Below are 27,655 nucleotides of genomic sequence, written 5' to 3'. Positions count from 1 at the left end.
TTGGTTTCTACTTCTAAAAAGTGCTTCTACCTCTACTTATGGAGGTGCTGTTGGGGATGTGGCAGCAGGAAGAAAACAAGTTTGTAAAGGGCCTTCTCCAGGGCTTCCTGGAGGAAATGAAGCCCAAATATTTCTTCCTATTCACCTGGAAAGGGGAGAGAGATTATTTTGGACTTCAGAATCCAGGCCAGAATTAATTTATTTTGACATCTCAATAGAAGCAAATGATTGGCACTTCAGGGTCCTGAATGACTTTCCCTGTCTGATCCTGAGGTGTCTGTGTGGTGATGCCCAGTGGTTGGTGAATCTCCTAGTTTTCAAAGGCTTGTTGTTGTAGTTGTAGTTAATTTTCTTCGCAATACAAATTTATTCAAATTCATTAAAGTTACTAAGTAACCATCATGTGTAAGACACTGTGCTTGCAGTACAGAGATGAAAAAAATACTGCCCTTGCCACCAAGAAGCTTCCAGTCTAGTGTAGCAGGGGGCAATAGGGAACAGAGGAGAAATCCTTACAGAATGCTCTAGGAAAAAGTGATGACATGATGATCTTCTAGTTGGGAAAATGCAAAGTAGTATTTGAACTGAGCCTTGAAGGAAAGGAAAGATTTCTACAGGCAGGGTCATTTCAGGAAAAGGGAGCATCCCTGCATCAAGATGTAGAGGCAAGGAAGCACTCAAAGAGATTGGGGAACAGTTAGTAATCCAGTTTGAATGTAGCTTGTGTACATAAGTATGTTGCTAGATTATGCTGAAGTTTTTCAAGGAAACTGGAGTTCTGTCCCAGATCTGAAGACCTAGAGGATTAAAAGCTCCAGGAGGCTTTAGATACCATCTGATTAAGTACCCTTATTTTACATAGGAGGAAACTGAGGCTCAGAGGAGAAAGGATCCATTGTCAGCCCAGAAGGAAGTAACAAAGATTTGAAACCATGTTCCCCTCTTCCTACCCATCAGTGCTGTTGTCACTGCCTCCTGTGCCTGTAGTGTTACTTAGAGGCAAAAAGGGCTAGTGCGGTATCCCCCACAAAAGACAGCTACCCACATTGCGTGTGTTTATATACCTGACCTTGTAGAGAACAGGTAACTAATGAGGCAGAGTTAACTGCAGTGTGACTGTGAGTGATCAAGTTATTATCTCTGGGCCTGAATTTCCATATCTCTAAGGGGAGGTAGTACCCGCCTTTCTTACCACCCAGGATTGTAGAGGGGCCAAATGGAATAATTCAGGAATGCTGTATGACCGAACACTGTTGTCTGCCCTAGTCTTTGTCTGCCATTAGAAGTGTTTACAGGCCAGTGGGTTTGTTGTTTTGATTATGAGCTTGGCCTCTTACACAGAATCATTTCTTCTCCTCCATGCCTCCTTGCCCATCACTGCTGGTGATAAACTGAGGTCCACTTGGGGGTTGGGATTTTGACTCCCTGGGCTTTACCCAGAGAAACAGATCAGAGACAGACATTGCTGCTGCTGCTGCTGCTGCCCTCTAACCTGGGGGCATTCATTTCTTCCTCCAGAGTATGCGGAATTTTTGCACTGTAAGTCCAAGAAGTTTACAGACTTTGATGAAGTTCGCCAAGAGATTGAAGCAGAGACCGACAGGGTCACGGGGACCAATAAAGGCATCTCTCCTATCCCCATTAACTTGCGAGTCTATTCACCACACGGTAAGAAACAGATGACATCATTATTTACTCATTGTGAATATTATACTAATAATTTGAAGGGTGGTAACTATTGAAGACCCCAGAACCAGATAGTAGTGACCTCTAGCTTCTCTCTTCAACTACCCTTATTCTTTTGGGACATAAGACACAATAAGCATTTTTAAGTTTTCAACATTCACTTCCATAAGTTTACAATTTTCTCCCCTTCTCTCCCCTCCCTCCTCACCAAGATGGCATGCAGTCCAATATAGACTCTACATATGCATTCGTATTAAACATCACAATAAGCATTTTTAAAATCAGAGTAATTGATTAGCCAATGAGAGTGTAAATGAATAGTTGGTAGGATCCTGAGGGCGGGGAACCTCTCCTGGAACATTTTCTGGTGTAAGCCTCATTCTGGGAATTATGAGCAGTGTACAGATAACCAGACAAGTCACCCAGTGAATTGTTGGTGAGCTGTTGATTTTATGTCTTTTCCAGGCTTTGAGGCTGACTTTCCTTTAACTTTGGTTTTTTTTTTCTAGTGTTGAATTTAACCTTAATTGACCTTCCGGGCATCACCAAGGTACCTGTTGGTGATCAGCCTATGGATATTGAGTACCAGATCAGGGACATGATCCTGCAGTTCATTAGCAAAGAGAGCAGCTTGATTCTTGCAGTCACGCCAGCCAACATGGATTTAGCAAATTCAGATGCCCTCAAGATGGCCAAGGAAGTTGATCCTCAGGGTAAGTCCAGCAACCACCAGGTACCAGCCAGAAATAGCTGTGAACTTCGAAGGGAAGGGGAAAAAAGAACAAGCATTTGTATAGGGCCTATTTAGGTTCCAGGATAATGCTAAGCAACTTAAAAAATTCTCTCAGATAAAATCAGTTCTAAATCCCTAGATTTCCTATTATTATCTGAAATAGCTGGGGAAGGATCATTGGGTCAGGCTGTGCATCTAGAAAAAGACTTGAGATATGGATTTTAACCTAATTATTGATAATCAATACCAAAGCACCCTCCAGGAACAAGCCTTTACAGTAACTTGAAGCACACACTCAGGGCTTAACTGCTATTTGTATCCCTGTTCTTTGGTGAATCTCTCAGTATCTGTTCTCCATTAACTTAATGACTGGCTGCAATGGGTAATTAGCAGCTGAGATACTTTGTTACTAGAGGATTTCCTTGTTTCAGGGAGGTAGAAAGAGGTGAGATTCTGACTAATGCATATTCATAAATATTTGCATTGAGAGTACAGTGAGGCAAGAATTGACTCTGGGAACAGTGATGTGTCTCCTACAGAGTATTTTAGATTAAGGCTCGTGCCAGTAGCTATGGAATCATGACGTTAACGTCCCAGGTTATGTCCATGCTTGTCAGATCCTTGCTGGGTAGGGTAGGTGTTCTGCAAGTTTCTCCATATTGTCCCAGTAGAGAATCCTGATGATTCCTGTAGGATGTTCCTTTATGTGTCTACTTTGTGACTTTTTCAGGCTTACGGACAATTGGTGTTATAACCAAGCTTGACCTAATGGATGAAGGCACAGATGCCAGAGATGTACTTGAGAATAAATTGCTCCCGTTGAGAAGAGGTATGACTGTAATCCAAATTCTTTGGGAACTCTAGTGATGAACAGCTTCCTTAGTGTGTTTGAGAACCAAGATGGAGAGAAAGTGCTGGGCAATGAGCAGTCCCTTTCTGGGTTTTTGGTCAGTGCTCTCTTCCTCACCCCAAGTTTGTTAGCCCTAGACATGCTGTTCAGTCCCATATCCTTGCAGCCACTAGATAAATGGAGATTGCATGGTGTGGTGGAAGGAGCACTGAGCTAGATTCTAAGTTCTGTTGACCTAAGATCTTGGTTAAAGAAAAGGCAACAGGCTAAATGCATACATTTTATGATTTAATTAATTAATTAATCAATTCCCTATTAAAGAAAACGGTAACATAATGCATTATGGAGCCAGAAATGTTCTGGCTACCGATACAAAGAATTGGGCAGCCTTAAATATGTTTTTAGGACAAAGCAGTGTTCTGTGTCCTTCAGATTTATGATCTCCATGAGTGATAAACTAGACCATTAGAAAGGAATTTCTTAATTGAATAGGTTGTAAATACAATAAGACAACAGTTTGACAAAGTTTCACATAGAAATTACGACCCAAGATGTCTGTGTTTTCTTTACCATTAACATGCCATAACATAGTATATGTCTACAAATATTAAGATATGGAAAACGTCCCATTATTCAAGATAGTGTCTTAGGTTAAAGGTCTCTTAAGGAATGTTAAGTCAGCCCTGGCTGGCTTTTGTTGACATAGGAAGAGGCATTCTCTGAGTTTGCTTCAGAGAGAACAAAGAGATTATTCCAAAATTTTATATTAAACATTATCAGTTCCCTAGGGGGAAGTCATGACTCATGTTTTCATTGTCTTTTATGTCTTTTCTAGGGTCTAGAACAGGGTTCTACATATTGAAAATAATGGGGGGTTTTGAGTAAATGAAGGAGACCTGAATTCTAGGTCCTAGATTTTCCATTGACTCACCAAGTGGCCTTAAAAAAGTCATTTCCCTTTTCTGAGCTCCAATTTCCACATCTATTAGATGAGACTTGATGATTTGCTTCTAAGTTCCAAAGTTATGTGATTCATAGTCTTAAGATTATGTTTTAACAGTTCCTCCAAAAAGCTCAGAAGATGAGTCATATGCAGTAAGTGGAATTTAGTTGGCATCCTTCCGCAGAGGATTCCCCCAAATTCAAGTAGCACCTTCTTAGCATCAGAATGAAAGGTTTGAGTCTCTTCTGAATTGCCTTATTCATTAAAAAGTGCCACAGGCTTACTCAAGTGATCTCCCTGCAGGTTATATTGGTGTGGTAAATCGGAGCCAAAAGGACATTGATGGGAAGAAGGATATCCGTGCAGCCCTTGGGGCTGAAAGGAAGTTTTTCCTCTCTCACCCAGCATATCGACACATGGCAGACCGAATGGGCACCCCCCACTTACAGAAGACCCTGAACCAGGTATAAAATAAATCTCAAAGAGTTTTAGGTTTTTTTCTCCACGCTTGTGAAGTGTAGGTAGGACTTCTTGAAGGTTTATTAGAAAGATTGTTGATTTCGTCTCCCTTAGAGTTGGACTTTTGTTAGTGGTGGTGTTCTGTGATCCCTTGAATATCAGTCAAGGAATTTGCTGGTTCCACAGCTCTGGAAACTCTGAGTTCCTCCTGTTTGTGTGTGTGACTGTGGAGAGGGCAACAGTTTTCAGGACTGGTACAGGCTGGAATTAGAATAGAAACAGCCCTGCTTCTCAGAGAAAACAAAAGAGGAAGACAACCAAGATTCAATGGAAGTGACTTCCAGCCCAGGAAATGAAGAACAGAAAACTGCTCTGTAGGGGAAATGGGAGGAAAGGTTTCAGGAAGAGTTATGAGACTTAATGGATTCTGAGGTTTTTGGTTGCCATAGAATCCTAGAAAGGTCATTAGGCCCAAGCAGTGCCTGTCCTGTGAGTTGCTGACCAGGAGTTTAGGAGCCCTGGGACATTGGGAATCCCAGAACCCTACTAAGTCTTATGGGTTTAAATGATTGCTGTTGCTATCCAAAGTAGCACACATCCCTTTGCTCTTCCTCCATTAAATTGTGTTCTGGCTTTCCTAGAGAGGGAATTCAAAGCAATGTGCAGTCTTTAGGAAGAACCTCTAATCCTGTTGATGACTGATGCTGGTCTTACCTCTGACCTTTCAATTTAGCAACTGACCAATCACATCCGAGAGTCTCTGCCTGCCCTGCGCAGCAAGCTTCAGAGCCAGCTGCTGTCCTTGGAGAAGGAGGTGGAAGAATACAAGAACTTCCGACCTGATGATCCCACCCGGAAAACCAAAGCCCTGCTGCAGTAAGTGTGTTTGCTCACATGGCCTGGTGTTTCAGGGTTGAGCCCTTCTCATTGTCTAAGGGGCTTTCTTCCCTTTTTTCCCTGACTAAAGAACTTGGACATCTAGGTGACATAGTGGATAGAGTGCCAGGCCTGGAGTCAGGAAGATAACATCTCCAAGTTCAAATCTGACCTCAGACACTAGCTAGCTATGTGACCCTGGGCAAGTCATTTAACATTGTCTCCATCTTCTTATCTATAAAATTGAGCCGAAGAAGGAAATGGCAAACCACTCCATTTTCTTTGCCAAGAAAACTCCAAATGGGATCACAGAGAATCAGACACAACTGAAACCACTGAACAATAACATATAACTTGCTTTCCTTCTGTTTAGGTACTAGGCTACCCACTGGCTTCTTGAGCCAGGGGATGGAGACGGGGCACAGAGTAAAAACTCTGGCCTCCTGTCTTGGAGTATACACATATTAAATGAGCCCTATAGGAGGGTGACCTAAATTTCTGACCAGAGAGGAAGCTTGGGGGGGGAAGGGGGTGATACTGAATTGCTCTGGGCATTTAAAAGAAGAATTTACCATAGGAGGCCTCTAAATCCCAATTGTGTAGTGGCTGCCTCTCTGTCCTAGTTTGGAGAATTTTGGAGTAGTCCTGATAGTAGCTGAGACTGTGTACTTAGTTATCATTTGGCACTTTTTTGTGCCTCCAGGGAAGAGTGAAATGGGAACCTTTGGAGGCAGGCCCTCAGGTTTTCAAAGTACATTTAAAATTTGCTTCAAGAAGTTGATGGACTCACAACTGTGAATCTTTTCTAATTGTTAATCCCAAGGAAGTGCCTTTTTAGCTTTGTAATTAATGGGAGGTGCAAGTTAAGCTTTAGTCTGGTAGGCCTGGGACTTGTACATGTTGACTATTCACGTTATTTGAACCATTTCCATTTTCCATTTGCTTTCTAAGCATAATTATATCACAAGGATATGCTTTTCAGTGATGTCACTCCTTGTCTCTTTTGTTTCTGTATATTTAGATTCTTATTCCTCTAAGTTAAAACTGTTTTGAGAGCTCTGTTCAGAGTGCTGGATTAATATTAACTTTTGTGTTTTTCTTGAAAGAAAAACTGTATCATCAGTTGCTTTATTGAGGAAATAGTTTGCCTTAGATCTTAGGCAGTTTATTTGCTGATCCGTGGTCATAGAACCAATGTTAAGCTAGTGACACACCTTCTTTGGTCTTGCCATTTTAGGATGGTCCAGCAGTTTGGTGTAGACTTTGAAAAGAGAATAGAAGGCTCAGGAGACCAGGTGGACACGTTGGAACTTTCTGGTGGTGCAAGGATCAACCGCATCTTTCACGAGAGGTTTCCATTTGAACTTGTGAAGGTGACATTCTATGCTTCTCCTCCTCTTTCTACCAAAGGATAGTTAGCCTTCCCCTCTGAGGGTCCGTGGGGGACAGACATTTAACTAAATGCTTCTTGAACTGTGATAAAGACACCAAGGCACGCTTTCATACTCATAAATAAACTCCTACATTGACTCAGCTCGGTTTTTGAAGGGAATCAAATTCTCTAGCTTGGGAGTTGAAGCTGGCATCACATTCTTCAGAGCTAAAAGGAAAGATACATATTATCAGGGAGATAATTATAACTCACTTCCTTAATTTGTTGAACTGTTGGGATTTTATAGATATCTACCTGTGCATATTTTGTTTTTTTAGATGGAATTTGATGAGAAAGACTTGAGACGAGAAATTAGCTATGCAATTAAAAACATCCACGGAGTCAGGCAAGTATTAGGGATGGGGGAGGAGGGTTAACTTCCTTCTGTCAACATGTTCTTGTCTCAGCTGGGCTTCTGGAATGCCTGTGCTCCTGGCCTCTGATATCCAGGTTGGGAGGAGACCATGTTGGCCAGGGACAGAGCCCAGTGCCTTGGATGGTGGGGTGAAAAGAGGTAGTCAGTCTGGTGTGCCCTTCCCTAGTGTCTTCCAGGACAAGTCAGTTGCCCTTCAATATTTTGACACTTGAAGGCAAAAATTCACATCTGTCTAATTTGAGGCCTGTAAGTAGGACATGACATAAATTTCTATACTATAAGTAAGTGTAACCAAAGATGCCACCCTCACCTTCCACCCCAGTCTTGTTACGGTCATGTTGTAAAATGAGGCTATGTGTCAGTCACCTGCCCTGGTTAGGGCCTTTAAAAAGAATATGAGGGGAAGGATTGTCTGAAAGGGTAAGAAGTGGCCCAGATCTAAGACAAACCAGCATGAGAGACAGATGAATTTCATGTTGGTTACACTAAATGTTGCCAAGAAAGAGTAGACTTCTGTTGCAAAAATGAGCCTTGTTGGTGCTCAGAATTTCTAATTAATGGGAGTGGGCCTATGACTCAGGTGTATGATTATTGCTATTTCTTCAGTTAACCAAATAGTTGCCATTAATATTGTTGATTATTTTTTTGTTTTTCTTTGATTATTTCCCTCACCCTTGCTCTTGTGGTTGGACGTGCATAGGACGGGGCTCTTCACCCCAGACTTGGCATTCGAGGCCATTGTGAAAAAGCAAGTGGTGAAGCTGAAAGAGCCTTGTCTGAAATGTGTCGACCTGGTTATTCAGGAGTTAATCAATACAGTTAGGCAGTGTACCAGTAAGGTATTGAGCCCTCCGTGAGGGTTGTGGAAAAGGGAGCCATGGGGGGATGGGTGGTATCAGGATCTCAGTGGCCTGCCTGCTCTGGCTGGTCATTCCTTCCAAGAAGATGTTTTCTTCCTAGCCAGAGGCCAGGTAAGGGACTCTGGACTGTGGAATGTAAGACCGTATTGAAATTGTTTACATCATCTTCCCACCACTCTTCAGTGAGGTCACCAGTGTCTTTCTAGAGACAAGAATCTCTAGACAAGAGTGAGTGAGGGAAGCAGGAGGTAGAATGGGAAGAATGCCCAGCTGGCCTCGGGAGCTGGCCAGCCAAGTGGGCAGCTTACTCTGGGATCCTGATGCCCAACAGAGCATGTGTCTTGACTGATTTAAAATGCTGCTTTGCTACACCCTGGGAAGCAGAAAATTGAAATGTGCCCCTTCTTGAGCCTGGGACCACCAATCCTCCATTCATCATGTTTTTTTTCTTTTTGAAAAGAAAATAATAATCCCATGGTCCTATGTTTTGCATGAATCCGCTGCTGCAAAGCCAGTGTGCTTTTGCTGCACATTGAAGGGTGCTGAGAAGCCCCAAGAGCGACAGAATAGTGGGTAACTGGCCTGTCAGACCTGGCATTACCACACTTAGCTCCAGGGCAGCTTTGCTGGTGATCCCCCATCTGCAGCATGCCTCCTGCTGTTCTCCAGGCAGGGGCAATGCTCTGCAGAGGGAATGTGGTTCCCCCTAAATGGGAAAGTTGAAGTACATCGCCAAGTCAGTGTGATTGGCACAGTCAGTTCCTACACTTGGCAGGAAATGCCTAGCTCCCCCACCCCGACAGTGCCTGCTTCCCAGAGTGACCTGCTTCAGCTGAGCCTTGTAAATGCTTTCCCAGGGTTGCGTGTGTGTGCATGTGTGTGTGTGTGCGTGTATGTGTGTGTATGGATAGGAGCCCTGGGGTTGTCTTTAAGAGTCAGGAGATTTTTGCTTATGCTGCAGTTCCTGATCTGTGTCATTTTTAAAAGCCTGCATTTGCTTTCCAAGCTTCTTCAGTCAAACCCAGCAGGGTTGGAAGTAGATTTCCAGAGGCTACAACATGTATTTGAAAATTCAGGACACCAAATGCATTGGGTGTAAGGTGACTAAAGCCATGACCTTGCACTATTGACAAGTCTAGCCAAAAGCCCCTTGAAATGGCTCTCCTTCCGAAGCAGCTTCCCAGGGCAAATGCCAAGGCTTTTCCTATGCCTCTTACTAACTGGTTGCCTCTCTCCTTTTCTTCCCTCTCTCTGTCTTTTTGTTACTATGTGTGTTTGGTCTGCAATGCCTTTTGGGGTCTCGTCTTTCTGCCTACCTCTCGTGCTCTGCATGACGCAGGACGGGTCTCTTCACCCCCGACATGGCCTTTGAAGCCATTGTGAAAAAACAGATTGTAAAGCTCAAAGAGCCGAGTTTGAAGTGTGTTGATCTGGTGGTCTCAGAGCTGGCCACCGTCATTAAAAAGTGTGCTGAGAAGGTAATGGGCTCAATTTTTTTTCCATCTGTTAGTCTAACCTGAGCATCTGGAAAATACTGGCTCCACAGGACCTGCCTAACTTAATGCCTTGGGCTTAGCCATTCATGTTCTTTTCAAAAATGAAACAAATTTGGTGGCATTATTTCTGGCCCTTGCCACAACTGTTAACCTGTCATCCATGGACAGTCCCCAAAAATAAATTTGGAGGTCCTGCTGAGACATATGACATAGGTGCTATCTTGAACCACTGCCCAGGAGACCAAAATGCCCTTGAATGACTTTGGCCCCAGAGCTTCAGGGCATGGGGAAGGCTGTTCATCTCATTGGCCTTATAACTGCTTAGTAATCCAGCCATGGGGGTGGAGGTGGGAGAGGGGACATCATTGACATTTGACTGGTAAACACACTTCACCTGCTTTGAATGAAATCTTTTCATCTTTGATTCTCTTTAAAAAAATTTTTTTAATCTCTTTAATTCTCTTGCCCACTCAAGCTGCCCATATTTGTCTCTTTAATGAGTGTTTGTGGTGACAAAATTGGGGATCAATGAAGTCCTTTCATGTCTTCTTGGCTATCCCTGGCTTTCTGCTTTCTTCATGTAAATTGTTGTGGGTTTTGTGCTATGTAGAGCCATCTGACATGCCCCTTTCCTCCCCCGCAGCTTGGCTCCTATCCCAGGTTACGAGAAGAAACAGAAAGAATTGTTACCACTTACATCAGGGAGCGAGAAGGGAGAACAAAGGACCAGGTGCGTTTGAAGGGTCTTTGACAATGTGTTTATTCTCAAACACTTACTGGGTACTGTTAATGTAAGGATCGGGCTTCTTTAACGGCTGAAGTTTGTGCAATTGATTCCACACATGGGCTTCTCATGAGCAAGGGCAGTGTCCAGCTCCAGGGTGCCCATCATCGTGTGTGATCAGTGAAATAGAGAGATGTGCTGAGAGCCTGGAGGTACCAGGAGGTGAAGCCTGCCATGCTGGCTCTTTGCCTGACTTGGAAAATAGTTATAGGCCCCCCTCTGCTGGTGGATTTGGGGATTGTGCTCAATGCTGTGAAGATGTGTTTGGACCTTTGATGGGCAGAGGAAATGGTAGGGCGGCAGCTTTTTTTTTTTTTTTTAATTAGTAGCAAACATACTTTTATCTTTTCAGATCCTGCTTCTGATCGACATTGAGCTGTCGTACATCAACACAAACCATGAGGACTTCATCGGCTTTGCAAAGTATGTATATTCTACCTGCAGCTTCTTGGATTTAGGAGCCCTGCCACCAGATAGGGCTTTGGTCTTAGAGCTGGCCCTCCTTGGGGGCATCAAGGCTCCAGCTGATGCTGACTCAAAATGGTGGGCAGGGATGGGGATCATTTCTGGAAGAAGACATGTTCTGAGTTTCAAGATACTCTTCTATTGGAGATACTTTGAAAGAAGCAAATGAGGTTTATCTTGCTTTAAGTAGGATGTCATCAAAAATCAGGCAAGTTTTTTTAATGGCAGTGGATTAAAACAGTGACATAATGTTTCAGCTGAATGTAGCAATGAATAATACTTCAAAATTCATCCCTCCTCTGCCCTTTACCCTAACTGAAGTGACATTGGCATTTCCTCTTAGCACAGGAAAAATTACCTTATCCATGTGTGTAAGACCCAGATTGATAGTGGTGACCTGTCACGTGCAAAGAATCAAAATAAATTGAGAGCAGATCTTCTCATAGGTCACTGGGGCCTCATTAGCCCCTCCCTGTTAAATGGGGCCAACCATCCCATGCTTAGTTTCCTAGGAAAGTTGAGTTCCTTTTCATTTGAGAACCCTTCCTTAGGTTGGCTGTGAGGTTGCCTTACTGATAAGAAGCAATCAGTTTCCTCTGCACAGCCTGGTCTTTCCTCAGATTACGGAAGGAGATGGTCTTAGAAAAAGTCTTGGTCTGCCCAAAAGTCTTCGGTAGGTGGTGAGGAGAACAGTGTAATGGCTCCTCCACACCTTCCCCTGCCTTGAGCCATGGTAGTGAGCCATGACTGGGTCACAGGGAGCTCAGTCTCCTGCTGTGCCCTGTCATTTAAGATGAGAGTGAACTCAGTACTCTCAGCTTGGATTAGTAGACCCCTGTGGGGATTCCCTGAGTCTCTATCTTGCTATCCATGTTGTAGAGTTGAAAGCCCTGGGAGTCTTTCCCTTCGTGATTGCTGCTCTTTTCCTCACTTTGTTTCTGCTTTTCACACTTCATTCACAGTTCCTCCTTCTCACCATATCTCCTGTTTTTCCTTTGATCACTTCATTCTTTCCTCTGGACTCCTTGGCCTTCCTCCCAATAACCCCAGCTGTTACTATACTGAGCAGCTTGTGACAGGGTGGGTATCTGCCTGCTGTGTATGCTGTTTCAGTAGTGTGTCAGAGGGATCTTGGGCTAGATCTGTTTTTAACAAAGGTAGTGCTAAGTTCTCGAGCAGTAGGACTTGCTTAGGAAACCAGTCCAATCCTGATGCTGATTTCCATACTGAAGTATTAAAAAGAAAAAATGTTCCCCAGCCCCAGGGCTGCTTGGGCCCTGAGGACTTCAATAGGCTGGTTTGCTCATGCTGCCAATGAAGCACAATCAGACCTGCACAAACTTTTCTGAGCCCCTTGGGGAGTAAATGGCTTTGTCTAGGAGTGAAGTTAAAGCAGGCTTCCTCCCCTCTTGTGTGTCTTGGCACCCTCTGGAAGAACCCTTGGAAGCTCTTCTCAAATCATGTTTCTAAGCTAATGAAATAAAATTCATAGCATTTTTGAAATGCAATTCTTAAAGTGTGTATTTTTATGTCATGGGCCCCAGGTTAATGCCTTGGTTTGGAGGTTTTTATATTCTTCTAGCTCAGCTACAGCTCTCAGAGTGCTAGAGCTGCTACAGTGCATATGTTTGTAGCCTTCTTGGTTTTCCTGGAATGAGTAGTTATTCTCCAGAAGGAAAACCTTCAAACTAGTGTCTCCAGTTCTAACTGTTCTTTCTCTTTTCGGCCCATTTCCATTCATCCAACGTTGATTTACCTTCTCTCTGTGCAGCTGGTCACTGGCCTCCTCCCTCACTGCCCAGCTGCATAAGCCTTGTGTTGTGCTTTGGTTTCAGTGCCCAGCAGAGAAGCACTCAGCTGAACAAGAAAAGGGCCGTCCCAAACCAGGTACACGTGCATGCCTATGTTTTTTTCTTTCTGGGGCAAGAGAAGAAGGATGGGGAAAGCTGCCTTAGGTGCCCGGGGTGGGGGGCACCAGCTTTGGTGTGAATGGTCTCAAACCCTCATTGCTTCACATGAGTCTGTCAGGAGCTACTGTCTAGTTATGGTTCTCCACCCTTTTGATCCCAAGTTCTATGTTGTTGAAACCATTTTCAAGTGGTCACATCTAAAGCTGACAGGAGTTGCTTATCACAGCTGCTTTCACTTTGCCTTGGAAGGCACGTTGTCTGTGAGATTCATCAACTCTCCTGAGAGTAAAGAAAGCAATGCTATATATACTAGTGTTCCAGCCCTGCCTTTGGGAAATAGAGGGAAATCATTCCCATGGGAAATCAGACCTAGCGTCCTGATGTTTTTTAGGAAAAAATCCTGCCTTCACATAGTCTTGGCAGAGGTCCCATCTCTCATGGGAGAGGCCAAGGGAACTCCTCTCTATTTAGCTTGCATGTCCAAAGCCCCGGATTGGAAAATGTAACCTTTGCATGAATTTTATGCTTGCTTTAGGTAATACATATGTTATTGCTTTTTTGTTTGAAAGATTATAATGAATTAAACATTAACACTGTGAATATAATTAATAGCATGTAATTTTTTTTTCTTTTGCTGTTTTTCTGCTCTTCCTTTTCTACCATTTTTTTGTGCTTCCTGCCCTTTCTCTGTTACCTTGCTTCCCTCTTTCTGCTTTTCCTTTATTTACCCTACAACCTTAACTTTGTGATCCTAAAGGGTGAGATCCTGGTAAGTACCTACATAGTGTGTTAGTAAACTTTAGACAGATCTAGTGATGGAGACTTACTCCCAAAATATGACCTCAGAGAAACTGGATTTTCACTGACTTGGGGCTGAGTACACTTAGTACGTTGAAAGTAAGGACCTGTCCTGTCCCAGATCAGATACAAGTTCATCCAACAAGTTTATGGAGCCCTGTGGCAGTGTGGGGCATGCACAGTTCTATAAACCTTGGCTCTGTCTTCAAGGTGCTTCTACACCTCAAAGTACAGAAGAAAGGGAGTCTGGAAAACCTCTCAAAAGCTATGTTTAATGCACAAGTCTGCCTTCCTTATCCCAGTAGCATGGCTGCCATAGCTTCTTGGCTTTGTTTGGAGCTGTGTTCCATATTCTTTAGAAGAGCCAACTCCCTAGGTGGGGCTCATCTTAGTGAGATGGTCACTGCTTCCAAGCAGCCTCCTGGAGCCTTCCTGGAGTCCTTCCCAAAGTCTTGCAGATGAGCTTCTCTGCCTGTTGTCCTGCAGGTGCCTGGCCTCTCTTCCCTTTTGTCTTCATATAAGTAGGAAAAAGCAGTGGAGAGTATAATTGAAACAGAATCAAGTCTCTAAGGAGGTTTCCTGTCACTCATGTTCATAGCACTCAGTTTGTTTCAGCTTGCTGTAACTCATGTGCACCTATATCTTCAGTTTTTCCTGTCCCTTAGAATGACAGTGTAATTCTGACCTGCTGGGCTCTTTGGCCAGGGCCCCACAGACCTACCTTCCTGCTAAGTGTACTCAGTTCTGAAAACCGTAGGTACCAGTTTCTTTTAATGATGGATGGGGTGAGCTCTGGTAACAGCGTTACATCTTCCCAGTGGGGAGGCTGACAAGTGTGCAGAAACCAGAGTGAGAAATCTGCTTTGACTGATCAAGAAAATGGAAACAGCTGAAGTATAATCCTAGAAGAAGGGGCAGGGCAGCAAAAACCCCTCTCTTTACAGGATTCTGGTCCTAGTTTGCCTGCTTTACGCCACCAGTCCCTTGTCCCTTCCTGCCCCATCTCTCCTTAATCAGCAAGAAGACAGGCCGCTGTTGGAACAACTTCTCCCCATCACTTTAAAGTTCCAATTTATGGTTTCCCTTATACTTCAGAGATTTTAAATGATTTCCATTTTCCTGTCAGTTTAAATAGGCTTCCTTTCACTCCCCAAGACCCTTTTTCTTTGGGGGAGAAGGGAATACTTCTCTGTTTCTCAGAGTATCTTGGCTTTGTTTGAGCAAGGTCTCCATCACTGCTGGGGAGACTTAGGATGTGGAAGTGCTGCTTTGCGGTGATGGGAAGCTGCTGAGCCCTGACATGTGTACTAAGATTGGTATGAGCTGGGCTACTCCAGGCCAGGAAGACAAAATCAGCATTCAGGAAGAGTGTTCCAAGATTTAGGCCCCCTTCCTTGATTCCCCTGTCCCTGCCAGTTGACCAGCTCTCCCCTGAAGGCACCTTTTTGCAGGTAAGGCGTTGGCACATCAAAATTTTTTGCTTCTCTGCCATGTCTCATTCCCTTGTCAAATAATCACGTTGCCATTTTGCCCCTTATGACATGGCTTTAGGGACCACACTAGCCAAATGGTCCCATGGCAACTCTGCTTAGTCCCATAGTTGCACAACAGATTCTTTCAGCTTTCAGTCATTGTGTTGAGTAAGCTGCAACCTTGGACCTGAATTTCCAGCGGATCCTGTCATACCTGTCTCCTCTGTACCTAGACCCTGGGACACTTGGCCAACTGCATTCTGGTTTTGCTGCTATTCCTGTCCTATCTCCAGCTTCCTGCTTCCCCTTGTCAAGATCGAATTATCTGCAGAATTTTCATATATAAATTTGGCTTTAAAATGAATTGGACTAAAGAGTCACTATATGCCCTCAATTTTCATATTCAACCTTAAAGAAAATTACTCACTCAGTTCTTGATTGGCTTTTTGCCATCTGATTGGTCAGGGCTCCTTGCTTCTCTCCAGCAGGTGCACTTTAAGAGTTAAGATCTTCTAAATGTAACAGCCTGCAGTCACCCATAGCTTGTACAGCTAAGTGATTTTTGTCTCTAACTCAGTGTTGTCTCCTACATGGGCAGCTGCCTGGATAGCTTGAAAATTCCTGGGTGGGAGGGGAAGCTCTGGTCTGTGATTGGTAAGAGGGAATACATCTGACTGTGGTCCTGACCAGCATCCTCAAGTCCTGTGGGCACAGTTGCTGTGTGGGCAAAATCATGGTGTTCCAGCCTATCACCTAGATGTTTAGATTTGGGGTCGAATGACCAGGCCTGCAATGTTTGGTTGTTTCCACCAGAGCAGAGTATTAAACTATTCTGAACCCTGGGCCTATCTGATTTTCCCAGAGGCAGATCCAGCATTTCTCACGTATACTTAGCTCCCAGGCATGTCTTCTTGAAGACCCTGAGTCTGTCCCAGCCTGGATGTTGAGAAATGTGCTACTTGCTGTCCTGTTGGCTCCTGTGTATTACTAACCTGTGTCTCGAGAGTAGTGGCCACAGGGCACTTATGTAGGGTGACTGTGGGTGCTCTTCTCAGCTCTTATATATGTTTCTGAAGCCTAAGTATACGAGTCCATAAATGTGTTGGGATTTCTTATTTGGAGGGCATAACTGCCCATTTGAAAGTCTGCAAATTATTCCTCCACATAAATGGTATATACAGAAATCAGACAGAGTAAGTTCTAAGGCCTATCTCTTCCTTCCCCAGGCAAAGCTGTCTATGACCCCTGGGAGGGGAATAGAGCTAGGTATAGTTGATGCCTCATGGCTGCAGGTTTCTGACTGGGCCACACTATGGAGCCCCTGGCTGGGATTGATGTCTGACCAAAGACTAGTACGCTTCTTGTTTGCCTTCCTTCCTCTCACCTCCAGGGAACGAAGGGAATATAATTCAGAGGTTTACTATCTCTGGGCCGGGATCCCTTGCTATAAGCAGCTTTTCATTCTGAACCTGATCTGGCCCTGCCTCTCCCAGGCTTTTGCTGGAAATCACTTCAGTGTATTGATTATCTCCTGCCTTACTTCTGTCTGACAGTCCCTGGGGAAGGGGGATGTTTGCACTGGCTCCCATGGGACCTATGAAGTTTGATTTTGTGCTGTAGGAGTGGGTGACCAAAGCACTGACCTCATTCAAGGCCCATAGAGCTAACAAGAAAGAACACAGCCACACAGTTTCTGTGTTATTGCTTGTAATGAAATACTAGCCAAGCATTGGGTGGTTTTGTTCTAAAGTACTTCATGCTTCTGAAGCAGTATTGCCACCAGCAGGAGGAGGTCTGGGGGTCCTCTTTTAGAGTCACTTCTCCCTGGACTCCCAACAGAGATGAGGATTCCAGCTTCTGGCTGGGAGTCTTGGCTTCTTTAAGGGTCCTTATGGCACAGCTAACAGAGCTTTGTTTCCCCTTGGCTTTCTCTGCATTGGTGTCCTCTGTGAGCCAGGACCTAAACCCTGGGCTAAGGCCCTAGGGAATCACCAAAGCAGTTGGATTTATGTTATATTGATTGACCCCTTGGTATATAGAGAGAAGAACGTATGTGTCTCTCAGTTTCCCTAGGAGCCAGCTTTGTGATTCCCTCCCTATACTGGTTGGTTGGAGGGGTATGAGAAGACTAGGCCAGTCAGTTTATCTCTTTCTGCAACAGAGACGAATGAAGACATGCCCACAGGTTTGGTGACGTCTTGGTGAAAGCATTTTGGCAAGATGGTGAAATGGTTGATGAGCTTGACCTAGGAGTTGGTTCTTTGGCTAAGAAGAGAAAGTTCCCTGTGGAAAGTCCTTGATGTTGAGCCTGAAATCCAAAGGGATCTCTACTGTTTTCCCTGGCTTTCAGTACCCGAAGCTCTGCCCCATAAGTGCCTTGGCAGGGTCAGCACTTACTTGCATCCTGCTGTTGTTACTGGTGACAACCTATACTTTGCAGTCCAGCTTCGGTTTGTCACTACCTCCAAATCCATTTGAGTCCTGTGTAGTCTCTGTTTGCTTTGTGTTGGCCCCGCCCTTGTGTCCCCAGCTTGGAATGTTAAGGGGCTTTACCCCAGGCCCTGGACTCTGATGCATGTCTCCTTTCTCCTTGTCTCCTCCCTCCTTACCTCCCAGGGGGTACAGCCTAGTACCTCCATGGAGGCTGACTCGGCTGCCAGGTGAGTGCCACAAGCAGCACAGTGTCATTGTCAGAATGGGGACTGGGGAGGACTGCCCATCATCTAAGGGAGCCAGAGAGAGGCCCATGCCACTCTTCTAAAAGAAGCTGCTGCTCTATTATATTGCTGTAAACATACTGGGCAGGGAAGCTTAGTGGCTGGCACTTTTTATGTCATCTGTTTGACAGAAGTCTATCTTAGATTTTGAGTGAGTTTTGGAAGTTGTCCTGGAACAATGAATGTTGAACTAAGCAGTTTCAGAACTTTTCAACTCATTGTTTTGTCTTTAATGACCTATACAACCTCATGACAGGATTTCATTGTGCTATGTACTTCACCAAGTGATTTCTCCAGGGTTGGCCATGCAGAGGAACATCAACATGACCCATTAGTCAGACTGGATTTGATTTCTTCCCTTGTTGGCTGTCCTGGAACAGGTTAAGCCATGGACTGAATTACTGGCCTTCTTTTACACCTACATGATAGGTAGTGTTTGGCTTTAGCAAGCACCGATATGCATCTTAAAACCCTGGAGCAGTTCATCCTCCTCCATTTGCTTGGAGTAGGAGCATGATTTGGGCAAGAAAGGTTTGGATTTCTGAGAAGCCTCTAGGGATCTGAGGCTTTGACCAGCCTTCAAAGGAGCTAGATTGCTACTCTACTGAGAGTTTGCCAATCATTTTAAATGTCTGCTCTGTCTGGGTTTGGTCTCTCTTAACTTGGTGTGTTGTAGTAGAGCAGTTGACCAGGTCATACCCCTTCATCAAGGCCCAGGTTTCATATTGATCCATGCTTTCTCCTCCAGGTGATTCGAAAAGGCTGGTTGACTATCAACAATATCAGCCTGATGAAAGGTGGTTCCAAGGAGTATTGGTTTGTGCTCACTGCAGAGTCCTTGTCGTGGTACAAGGACGAGGAGGTGAGTATCCAGGAAACCTGACTACCTAATCTGGCAAGAGACACTACTTTGATGTGGACTGGTGAGCTGATTAAAAGAAGATAGACTGGGCTGGCCAACTATGATTTGCTGTCCAGTTCCTTTTGGGAAGCAGGTAATGGGTAAGTCATAAATTTCAGTGGAAACTATGGCCACAGCCTGTTGTCAGGGATGATGGGGACATGGAGGATGCAAGGGCTCAATCTATACAGAGTAAGTATCACATCTTAGTTGTAGTGAGAGGGACCAAAATGCATCCAGAAAGTAGGAAGCCAACCTGGTTAAGACTGTTTGACCTATATGTGACCTGGAAGCTATGCAAGATACCCCCAGGCACCAGCTATCATGTTAACACTTTTAGATGTCAACGCCAGTGAACTAATATTTATCTATTCCCTTCCTTTAGGCTCTCTTCTCTTCCCCAGTGAGCATGTGTGGAATGAAGACTTGGGAGGCTGGGATTGGTTAGGATTTATAAAGTAGATTAGGGGTCCTCATAGACATTTCTTATTATTCTTGTGGGTGTCTATGGGCCTATGATTTCCCTTTTTCCCCCAGGGATTGCCATTATGGCTCCAGAATCAGTGCTCTATGCCTCATACCACCACCTGCCTGAGAGATCTATTTTTATTCAGATGTAAACTTTGTGTGCATGTTATATCCTCTCAGTAGAAGGCAAGTTACTTGCAGGCAAGGCCCATTTTTTTTATCCCTACTGCCTTGCAAGAATAAGTACTAGAGCGGTGATTGTTGCATTGAATTGAGTCTTGGCTTCCCATCCTTGTGACTCTGAGCCCTTTAGGTTGTAGTAGAAGAATACTAGAGAATTCATTTCTGCTTTTTCTTGTAACCAAGCCTGGAAAACATAGGAGAAGCAGCTATAATAGTGTGAGTAGGAAACCGTGAATTTGAAGTTAGTGGACCTGGACTGGGTTCAAAGCTCTGTTCCAAGCTCTCTCTATATGACTTTGGGCAAATTAATTAATATCTCTAAATCTGCTTCCTCTTATAAAATTCTGTTACTTTCAATATTTGACCCTGTAATCTTGACTTTGTTAGGTAAAAGAGCAGTGAGATCAGAGTCAACTCATCCTGAAGAACTCTGGATTTCTTAAATAAGGAAACTGATAGACCTCCCAACCCACCAATAAGTCAAGAGACCCAGAAAAGCTGCTCAGGCCCTATTCACAAAATTCTTAGGAACAGTCCTTAAACATTGCCTGTACAGCTTGGTTAGTAGCAGTACAAGTCCAGTTATAACCTTGATTCTCTCTGCAAGGTCTCCCCACTGCCATACTTGTCTCACTTGTGCCAAAGTACTGACTTTTTCTACCATCTCTGAGAGCCCCCAGGGACCAAACCCTTCCGTCTTTCTCCATTCCATCCTCACAGCTAGTTTAGACTTTTGGTTGTGACTGGTATTCTGTCTTCACATTCCTCAGTGTCTTTAACTCTGGTCCCAAATGTTGTTTAGAGTCAAGGCCTGCCATGTTCCTTGGAAATGTAAGGTAGCCCTAACTGGTATCCCCATAGTCCTGCAAAAGAGAAACTTTGAGGATGGTGATCTGAAAAGAAGTTCTATTCAGGGACCTTTGGAAATGTGTACATTAGTTGTGAGCCCTGGCCTGGCCTGATTCTTCATTAGAATAAAAGAAAGCCTTTGACTACTGGCTGCCTAGTTTTCCTATGTTGCTTCCTGGCCTGGGCCATACTAAGCCTGGCTTCTGTCTACACTGAGAGACAGAGCCCTTTCAAACTTCCTTTGACCCTAGAGTTCCCCCACCTCCAGTTTCTGTCTTTTGTTGATCTTTGGGGATCATGGGACCAGGTATGGTGTCCCAAAGGTCCCTTTATTCATGACCAAGAAAGTGTTGTATTTTGGTGTGTCTCTCCCCTAAAGGGAAACCTTTTCTGCCTAAATTGGAGAAGGAGCCACAGAACCCCATGGTGTATGTCCATATATCTGTCTCATAGGCTGAAATGGATCCTGCTCAAATGCAGCTGTATGTACTTGCCTCATGAGAGGTGAGCTGTGTGTGTGTAGTGAAGCATCTGAGCATCTGAGAGAGATGGAATATAGGGCCAAAACTGCCTGAAAGCAGGGGAGAGGGAGCAGCTTCCTGATTGGTCAGACCTAGATATCTTCAAATGGATTCTCTTTTCAGTCTCCCTTGCCAGACTTCCCCATGGCCCCTCTGAATAGATTTTAGAGCAGAACAGGTAGCAAAGGGGCACTCTCCCCTAGACCAAGTATTGCAGAGGAAAGATGTAGGCAAACACCAATCTGCTTCCTCTCAGATGCGTGCTTCCTTCATCTTTTCCAAGCTGCAGGCTCCTCAGGGCTCAGAACCACTCCTCCAAGTGCCTTGGAAAATGCTTTTGCCTTTTTTTTTTTTTAACTTTCCACCCCCACAGTCTAGAAGCTAGTCTGCTTTGTGGTGCGTCAGCTCTCGAGCGAGTACATTCTGATGGTTTCCAAGCTTCCATCTTGGTGAGAACACAGACACATCAGCAAATTCATTGAGGTTGGATGGGCTCTAATATGACCAGCATTATTGGATTACCTTTGCAAACTTGGACTGGCCAGATGAGTGGGGTAGGGATGTACAGAAGATGGTAGTTTGATCTTGAATTAAGGGTTGTACGTTTTGAGTTCCTTTTCCCCCTTCTCTTAATAAACCTCGAAATGAGGTCTTTTACCTAACCGGAGAAGGGAGACAAACTGATCTTGCCAGCTTTGGCATTCCAATTAGACTAAGATGAGAGCTAGGGAACAACATTCCCCAGCTCACCCCGTAAACCTTGCCTGTCCCCCGCCAGCAGTTTCCTGTTGGCAGGGCTCTCAGTGGGAGCACTGTCTGGCCCTTTGCTGTTGAGTAATGAGAACCAGCAGGCACTGTGAATAAGGCTCTGTGTTCTACAGACACAAAGCCAGCAGGAATCCTAGAGGTGAGGAGGGAGAAATAAAACATTGTTTCTCACAAAGCAAAAGGTCTGCTCTGCTAATATAGAGCCTTTCTCCTAACATATGTCCATTAGACGTGGCAGCCCTTCCAGTGCCTTCTTACCCATGTACCTCAGAACCAGTTAGAAACTTTTCTGGAAAGAAGGAAAAGAATGAACAGAGAACAGTGGAGATATATACATTTATTTTGGTAACTTAATAAAGCAAGGAAACATTCAAATATTTCTTTAAAAATAAAAATTTAAAATGAAACAAAAGGCATGTGCCCTTTGTCTCAGGACTGAAGGGAAGATTCACTGAGGGAGCCTGGCAGGCTGTTGGGCATTTTCCTCTTGAACTTGCCTCGGGGCCAGCTTTCCCTTGTGCAAAGCCCATTTTACTCCTAATCCTTTTCCTTTAATCTCCAGCCTACACAGGCTGGGCAATTACAATTCAACAAGCATTTATTAATGGCCTGTACTTTGTGTATGGCGGGTAGGGAGGAAAACATAAATCTTGAAGGACTTACCTGGAGGTGATATTGTCTTGGCCTCCACTTCACTGTGGGGAAAGGGTTCTGGCTCCGGAGTCGATGCTTTTCCAAGCCCAGCCTAACCAATGTGCAGACTACTGTACACATTTGCAATCTCCTGGACAGGTAGTCTGAACACTGGGCTGGTGGGGCTGGAATTTGAGGGGATTCTTCTACTCCTCCCCTTCGAAGTCGTTCCTTTTGAGAAGGGATGTGTTCTTAAAGCTTATTTTACAAGGAGAGGAAAACTGCTGTTCCCTCAAAGAATCTGCTTTGTCTCTTCTGACGTGGCAAGTCTTCAGCAGGACCCAGTCTGGAGAAAGTTGTGGTTTTTCAGGAAATCCTAAGGCAGGCGGGTGGGGGTGGGAGAGGGAGGGTTTAGGTTCATGGCCTCTGTACAAAGGAGGACGTCACTTTTGGGACGTGGGGTGGGTGTGTGGGGGTGAGTGTGTGCCTGTAGCATCTGGAGATATTTTCTGGGTGGAACATAGTTATAAACAATTCCAGATGTTGCATTTCACTGAGGCTGCTGTAGTCCATGACTCAGGAGGGTGGCCCCTCCAAAAACATCACACTTGTACTCATCCAGACCAACTGCAGAGCTTTCTGCTGCTTTGGGTGAGGCGGACACACAGGCAATACTAAGAATAGGGGAGCCCTGTCTTTACTTTCCTGAAGTGAAAGGTGGTGGCTGAGCGCTTCCCATGGGCTTGCTTGGGAACCCTGCAAGATCATCCAAGAACCTTCTTTAACCTTGCCCATTCATCCATCCGCCCATGACAGAAAACCTGGGCTAGAAAATGGTACATGACTAGGTAGAACAGCTCTGCTGGGCCTATCACACACAATGTTGCCCTCCAGCTTCTTCATCTGTCAGTGTTTAAAATGGCTAACTGGCATGACTAAACCTTTCGCCCACCAAAAGACCACATGTTTTTTTCCACCTCAGTTTCTTTTGGGTTCTCTTTTCCCCATCATTCTCAAAGTTTGGTTTGGGAGGCACACATGACCCATTCTGCTCTCTGGCTTCTCTCTTCCTTGTCCATATCTGTCAGCAGGAGCTCTAACAAACTCAAGACTTGCTTAAGTGTGGATCTGGAAACCAGAGACCTACCCTCCACTTTTCCTATCATCTGTACAGCAGATAATTATTAAGCACCTTCTGTGTGCCAGGTCTTCTGTATGCTTGGTGCTTTGAGGGCCACAGAGGCAAGCAGGGTGCAATGGTTCCTACCCTACATAGGAGTCCAGACCCTATAAGAATCTTTTGCTTCTGAGTTGCCATATTTGTGATTCAGAAACTGCCAACCAGCTAATTGAATTAGTGTTTCCTGCAGGTACCAGCTCTTTTTAAGTACTTGTGACAGGCACCATAGTAGGTTGTGGGGATGCAAGCTGTCCCTTCTTTAAGGGAGCTTAGACAAGCTTCTGGGCCCTGGGTTCAGAAGGCTTGAGGCAGAGCAGGGTTCAGGGCCTTTTTCATACAATAATAACGTAGTAATGGTGGTGGCGACAGCGGTAGTAGGCAAGTCAAGTAACCTAAATGAAAATGGCAGCATTTTCTGAAGATGTGGATGTATGGCCCTGCTTGATGGAGTTATTGGTTTCATTTTTTTACCTCCTGTTCATTTTAGGAAAAAGAAAAGAAGTACATGCTGCCATTGGATAACCTCAAAATTCGAGATGTGGAAAAGGGCTTCATGTCCACCAAGCACATCTTTGCTATTTTCAACACAGAACAGAGGTGAGGACATCCCCGCTATGCCCACCCCCCTTCTGAATGCCAGCACCCACTCCAATCACCTGAGGTCAGTCTCACTGCTCACCTGAGCTCCAAAAGAGCTCTGTGCTGTGTTGTGGATGACCTCCTCCAAGGCTTAAATCCTCTCAGATTCTTGGCCTTTGTGTCTTAACCAACCTCAAAACTTGCTAATTTTAAAATTACAAATTCAAGTAAATTTAAATATCTATTTAATTTTATTTAGTAATTAATATTTTATTTAAATAAATTTAAATTTTTAAGCATTTTACTAGGTTTTTTTACTAGTCATAAGGTGGCTTTATTTATTTATTTATTTTGTTGGTTTTATTTTATTTTCATTGTTCTACAGTCACTACCATATAACTTAGATTTTTTTGCCCCTACCTTCCCCCTCCCTTCCCGAGATGGCACACAATTTTATATAGGTTCTACACATACATTCCTATTAAATGCATTTTCACTATAGTCATGTTGTGTAGAAGAATTACAATGAATGGGAGAAATCATATAACAAACCAAAACATAATACCAAAAAAAAATGATCTGCTATATTCTGCAATTGAATTCCATAGTTCTTTCTCTGGACATTGAAGGCATTTTGCCTTAAAAGATCATTGGGAATTTTTTTAAGTCCTTGCATTGCAATGAAGTTCCAAGTCTACCAGAAAAAACTCTCACACACTGTGGTCGTTGCTGTGCACAAAGTTCTCCTGGTTCTGCTCCTTTCACTCAGCATCAGATCATATAAGTCTTCCTGTTCATCATTTCTTATGGCACAATAGTATTCCATTACATTTATATACCACAACTTATTCAGCCATTCCCCAATTGATGGGCATCTCCTTGATTTCCAGTTTTTGGCCACCACAAAGAGAACTGCTATAAATATTTTTGTACATGTGGGACCCTTTTCCATTTTTATGATCTCTTGGGGATGCAGTTCTAGAAGTGATATTGCTGGGTCAAAGGGTATGCATATTTTTGTAGCCCTTTGAGCATAGTTCCAAACTGCTCTCCAGAAAGGTTGGATCAACTCACAGCTCCACCAACAATGAATTAGTGTTCTAACTCTGCCACATCCTCTCCAACATTTGTCATCTTCCTGTTCTGTCATGTTTGCCAATCTGATAGGTGTGATGTGGTACCTCAGAGTTGCTTTGATTTGCATCTCTCTAATCAATAGTGATTTAGAGCATTTTTTCATATGACTATAGATATCTTTAATTTCTTCCACTGAAAACTGCCTATTCACATCCTTTGACCATTTATCAGTTGGGGAAAGGAAGACATAATTTAGAGCAAGATTTTGAAAATCCATTTTCATACCTTGATAGCAAATGAAAATTGGTGAATGTTGTGTTTCTCTACCCACCCCTCCCCGGGGGACTGAATCTTTCTTTGGTTGTTCAGAAGGCTTGAGGCAGAGCAGGGATCAGGTCCCTTCTCATGAACTAATGGTGGTAGTGGCAGCAACTTTTACCCCCATCCCTCAAACTTTCCTAGGTCTGAAAAAGAAAACGGATGAGTACTGAACTTTGCCCTTTCAATTGAGTTCCCTGTGCTCTCTTATTTTTCTTCCTCATTCTGGGAAAAAGTCTTGATTGTTAATATGCCAGCCTTCATGGAAACCCCTAAGAGAGTCCTGTTTTTCCATCAGAAGTTTTACAGCTGTTTTACTAAATTGTTCTAGGTTGATCCCATTATCAAAGGCTTTAACAGGCTTCTAGCAGGTTAAATATTATTCTACTCTAAATACTAGTTGCCTTTTTATTTTTTATGCTGCGTTTTGACTAAAGTTGACAAATACAAGTATTCACATATATGAACAGCATATTAGAAAAGAGGGAACAAGCAGCAACAAAGAAGAGGAAAGACTTTGGCGGTGTCTGACTGCGGTCATTTACCATACTGACTCCACCCCTGCAAGATGAATTTGTCTAGTTTTACATAGTGTCCATTTCATTGTTTTACATCTCCTTTTGACTTTTACTGTGTATAGAATATAAATGTGTTGTTATTATTGTCTAACTACATGGTTGTAGTCACAATGAATAATGTTCTTCTGGTTCTGTTTTCTTCACTGACTGCTTTTTTTTTTTTTTTTAAGGAACAATTTTACACATGCATACCCCTTTTTTAACCCCCAGAATAGCAATAAAGGTATTTTCATTTAGGGTGAGGTTTCCATTAGGGAATAGATCTTGAGGTCTTATGCATTATCACTTGCAGTCGCTAGATCCTGGGCCATCCTGCCAAGTGCCATGAGGGAGATGGAAGGACAAGGCTATGAATGGCCTTCACCTCAGCAGCCCCCTTATTTTTACTTTACTTCCTGCAGGAATGTCTATAAGGACCTACGGCAGATTGAGCTAGCCTGTGACTCCCAGGAGGATGTAGATAGTTGGAAAGCCTCTTTCCTCCGAGCTGGGGTCTATCCTGAGAAAGACCAGGTTGGTATCTGTCTAAGTATCTGGGGGTGGGAGGAGGAAAAGGAGTGGGCTGGAACTTTGGAGTGGGCCAGGCCCGAGGCATTGTGAGCAGAAAGTATTCTCTAAGTAATGGCAATGGTGGAAGCAGAGCAGAAGAAGGTCCTACAGAATCCATTCTCTTGTGCTTAATTTGAGTTCCTCTCATCATGTAAGAGGGTAGGGTGGACTTTGAGAAGCACTCACAGCTTTCTTTTGACCCTGGACCAGGCTGAGAATGAGGATGGGGCTCAGGAAAACACCTTCTCCATGGACCCTCAACTGGAGCGCCAGGTGGAAACCATCCGAAACCTTGTTGATTCCTACGTGAGGATTATCAATAAGTCTATTCGTGACCTTATGCCAAAGACAATCATGCATCTCATGATCAACAATGTGCGTATTCCAAGGCCCAGGATGTGGAGTGACTCCAACTTGGATAGCTGAACCAAGGGGAGACTTCCCATGTGGTTTCCCCCCACCCCACCCCTGGCATCATCCCTAAGGACCTGGGAAATCTGGGATGTGAATATTTATCCAGGGTCACCCTTGAGATCTTGGTCCATGTCCCCAGAGTTCATGCTCTGAGGAACTGAGCTTACGTTCGTCATGAAGGGCTTCCTTTGGGTTGCTTTCAGTCTAGTCAGGTCTCCATAGTTTATCCTGGGCATGCAGAAGTCCTCCTGGACTGTCTTTATCAGTGGAGAAGAAGCATGACCCCCTTCCCCCCAATTGGATCTCTGGGCTTTTCCCCTTTTACCACAGACCAAGGCCTTCATCCACTCAGAGCTACTGGCCTATCTCTACTCTTCTGCGGACCAGAGTAGCCTGATGGAGGAATCTGCGGACCAGGCCCAACGTCGAGAAGACATGCTGCGCATGTACCATGCCCTGAAGGAGGCGCTGAACATCATTGGGGACATCAGCACCAGCACTGTGTCCACCCCTGTGCCCCCACCTGTGGATGACACGTGGCTCCAGAGCTCTAGCAGTAGACACAGGTCTGACGAGGCATCAGCAAGTCTGCCTTGGGAGAGGGGTCTGAATCTGGAGTCAAGGCTGCAAGGGCAGCTTTAGGGGAGGGGAGGAGGCCTCATGCCTCTTTTTTCTTCTCACTTCTGCTTGGTCCCAGATACAGAACTAGAACCAGTGGGTAGGAAAATGGGCAGGGTTGGTACAGTATAAGGGAGTATATCATTATATTATGTATATAGT

The 27,655-nt window shown here is 44.2% G+C and overlaps 1 protein-coding gene across 13 annotated transcripts in view; it reads left to right on the top strand.

Moving 5' to 3' along the window:
• The window catches only part of DNM2 (dynamin 2), a 73,994-nt gene that overhangs the window by 41,967 nt on the left and 4,372 nt on the right, over positions 1–27,655 (top strand). For 4 of the 13 annotated variants that reach the window (XM_072602358.1, XM_072602362.1, XM_072602352.1 and 1 more), the window contains exons 3-19: positions 1,519–1,668; positions 2,196–2,399; positions 3,150–3,248; positions 4,516–4,676; positions 5,405–5,547; positions 6,785–6,920; positions 7,258–7,325; positions 8,056–8,194; positions 10,355–10,441; positions 10,848–10,918; positions 12,796–12,847; positions 13,628–13,639; positions 18,606–18,719; positions 23,848–23,957; positions 26,314–26,425; positions 26,672–26,836; positions 27,206–27,441. In XM_072602358.1, coding sequence (XP_072458459.1) covers positions 1,519–1,668; positions 2,196–2,399; positions 3,150–3,248; positions 4,516–4,676; positions 5,405–5,547; positions 6,785–6,920; positions 7,258–7,325; positions 8,056–8,194; positions 10,355–10,441; positions 10,848–10,918; positions 12,796–12,847; positions 13,628–13,639; positions 18,606–18,719; positions 23,848–23,957; positions 26,314–26,425; positions 26,672–26,836; positions 27,206–27,441 — 2,059 coding nt within the window. Of the gene's footprint in view, positions 1–1,518; positions 1,669–2,195; positions 2,400–3,149; positions 3,249–4,515; positions 4,677–5,404; positions 5,548–6,784; positions 6,921–7,257; positions 7,326–8,055; positions 8,195–9,554; positions 9,694–10,354; positions 10,442–10,847; positions 10,919–12,795; positions 12,848–13,627; positions 13,640–18,605; positions 18,720–23,847; positions 23,958–26,313; positions 26,426–26,671; positions 26,837–27,205; positions 27,442–27,655 lie in introns of all 13 variants that reach the window. The other 9 variants (XM_072602353.1, XM_072602351.1, XM_072602363.1 and 6 more) reach the window with 4 other exon arrangements.

This window comes from Notamacropus eugenii, chromosome 4 (genome assembly GCF_028372415.1).
Source record: "Notamacropus eugenii isolate mMacEug1 chromosome 4, mMacEug1.pri_v2, whole genome shotgun sequence".
Taxonomy (NCBI): Eukaryota; Metazoa; Chordata; class Mammalia; order Diprotodontia; family Macropodidae; genus Notamacropus; species Notamacropus eugenii.
The sequence above is the reverse complement of the archived record's forward strand: the minus strand, read 5'-3'. Positions and strand labels throughout refer to the sequence as shown.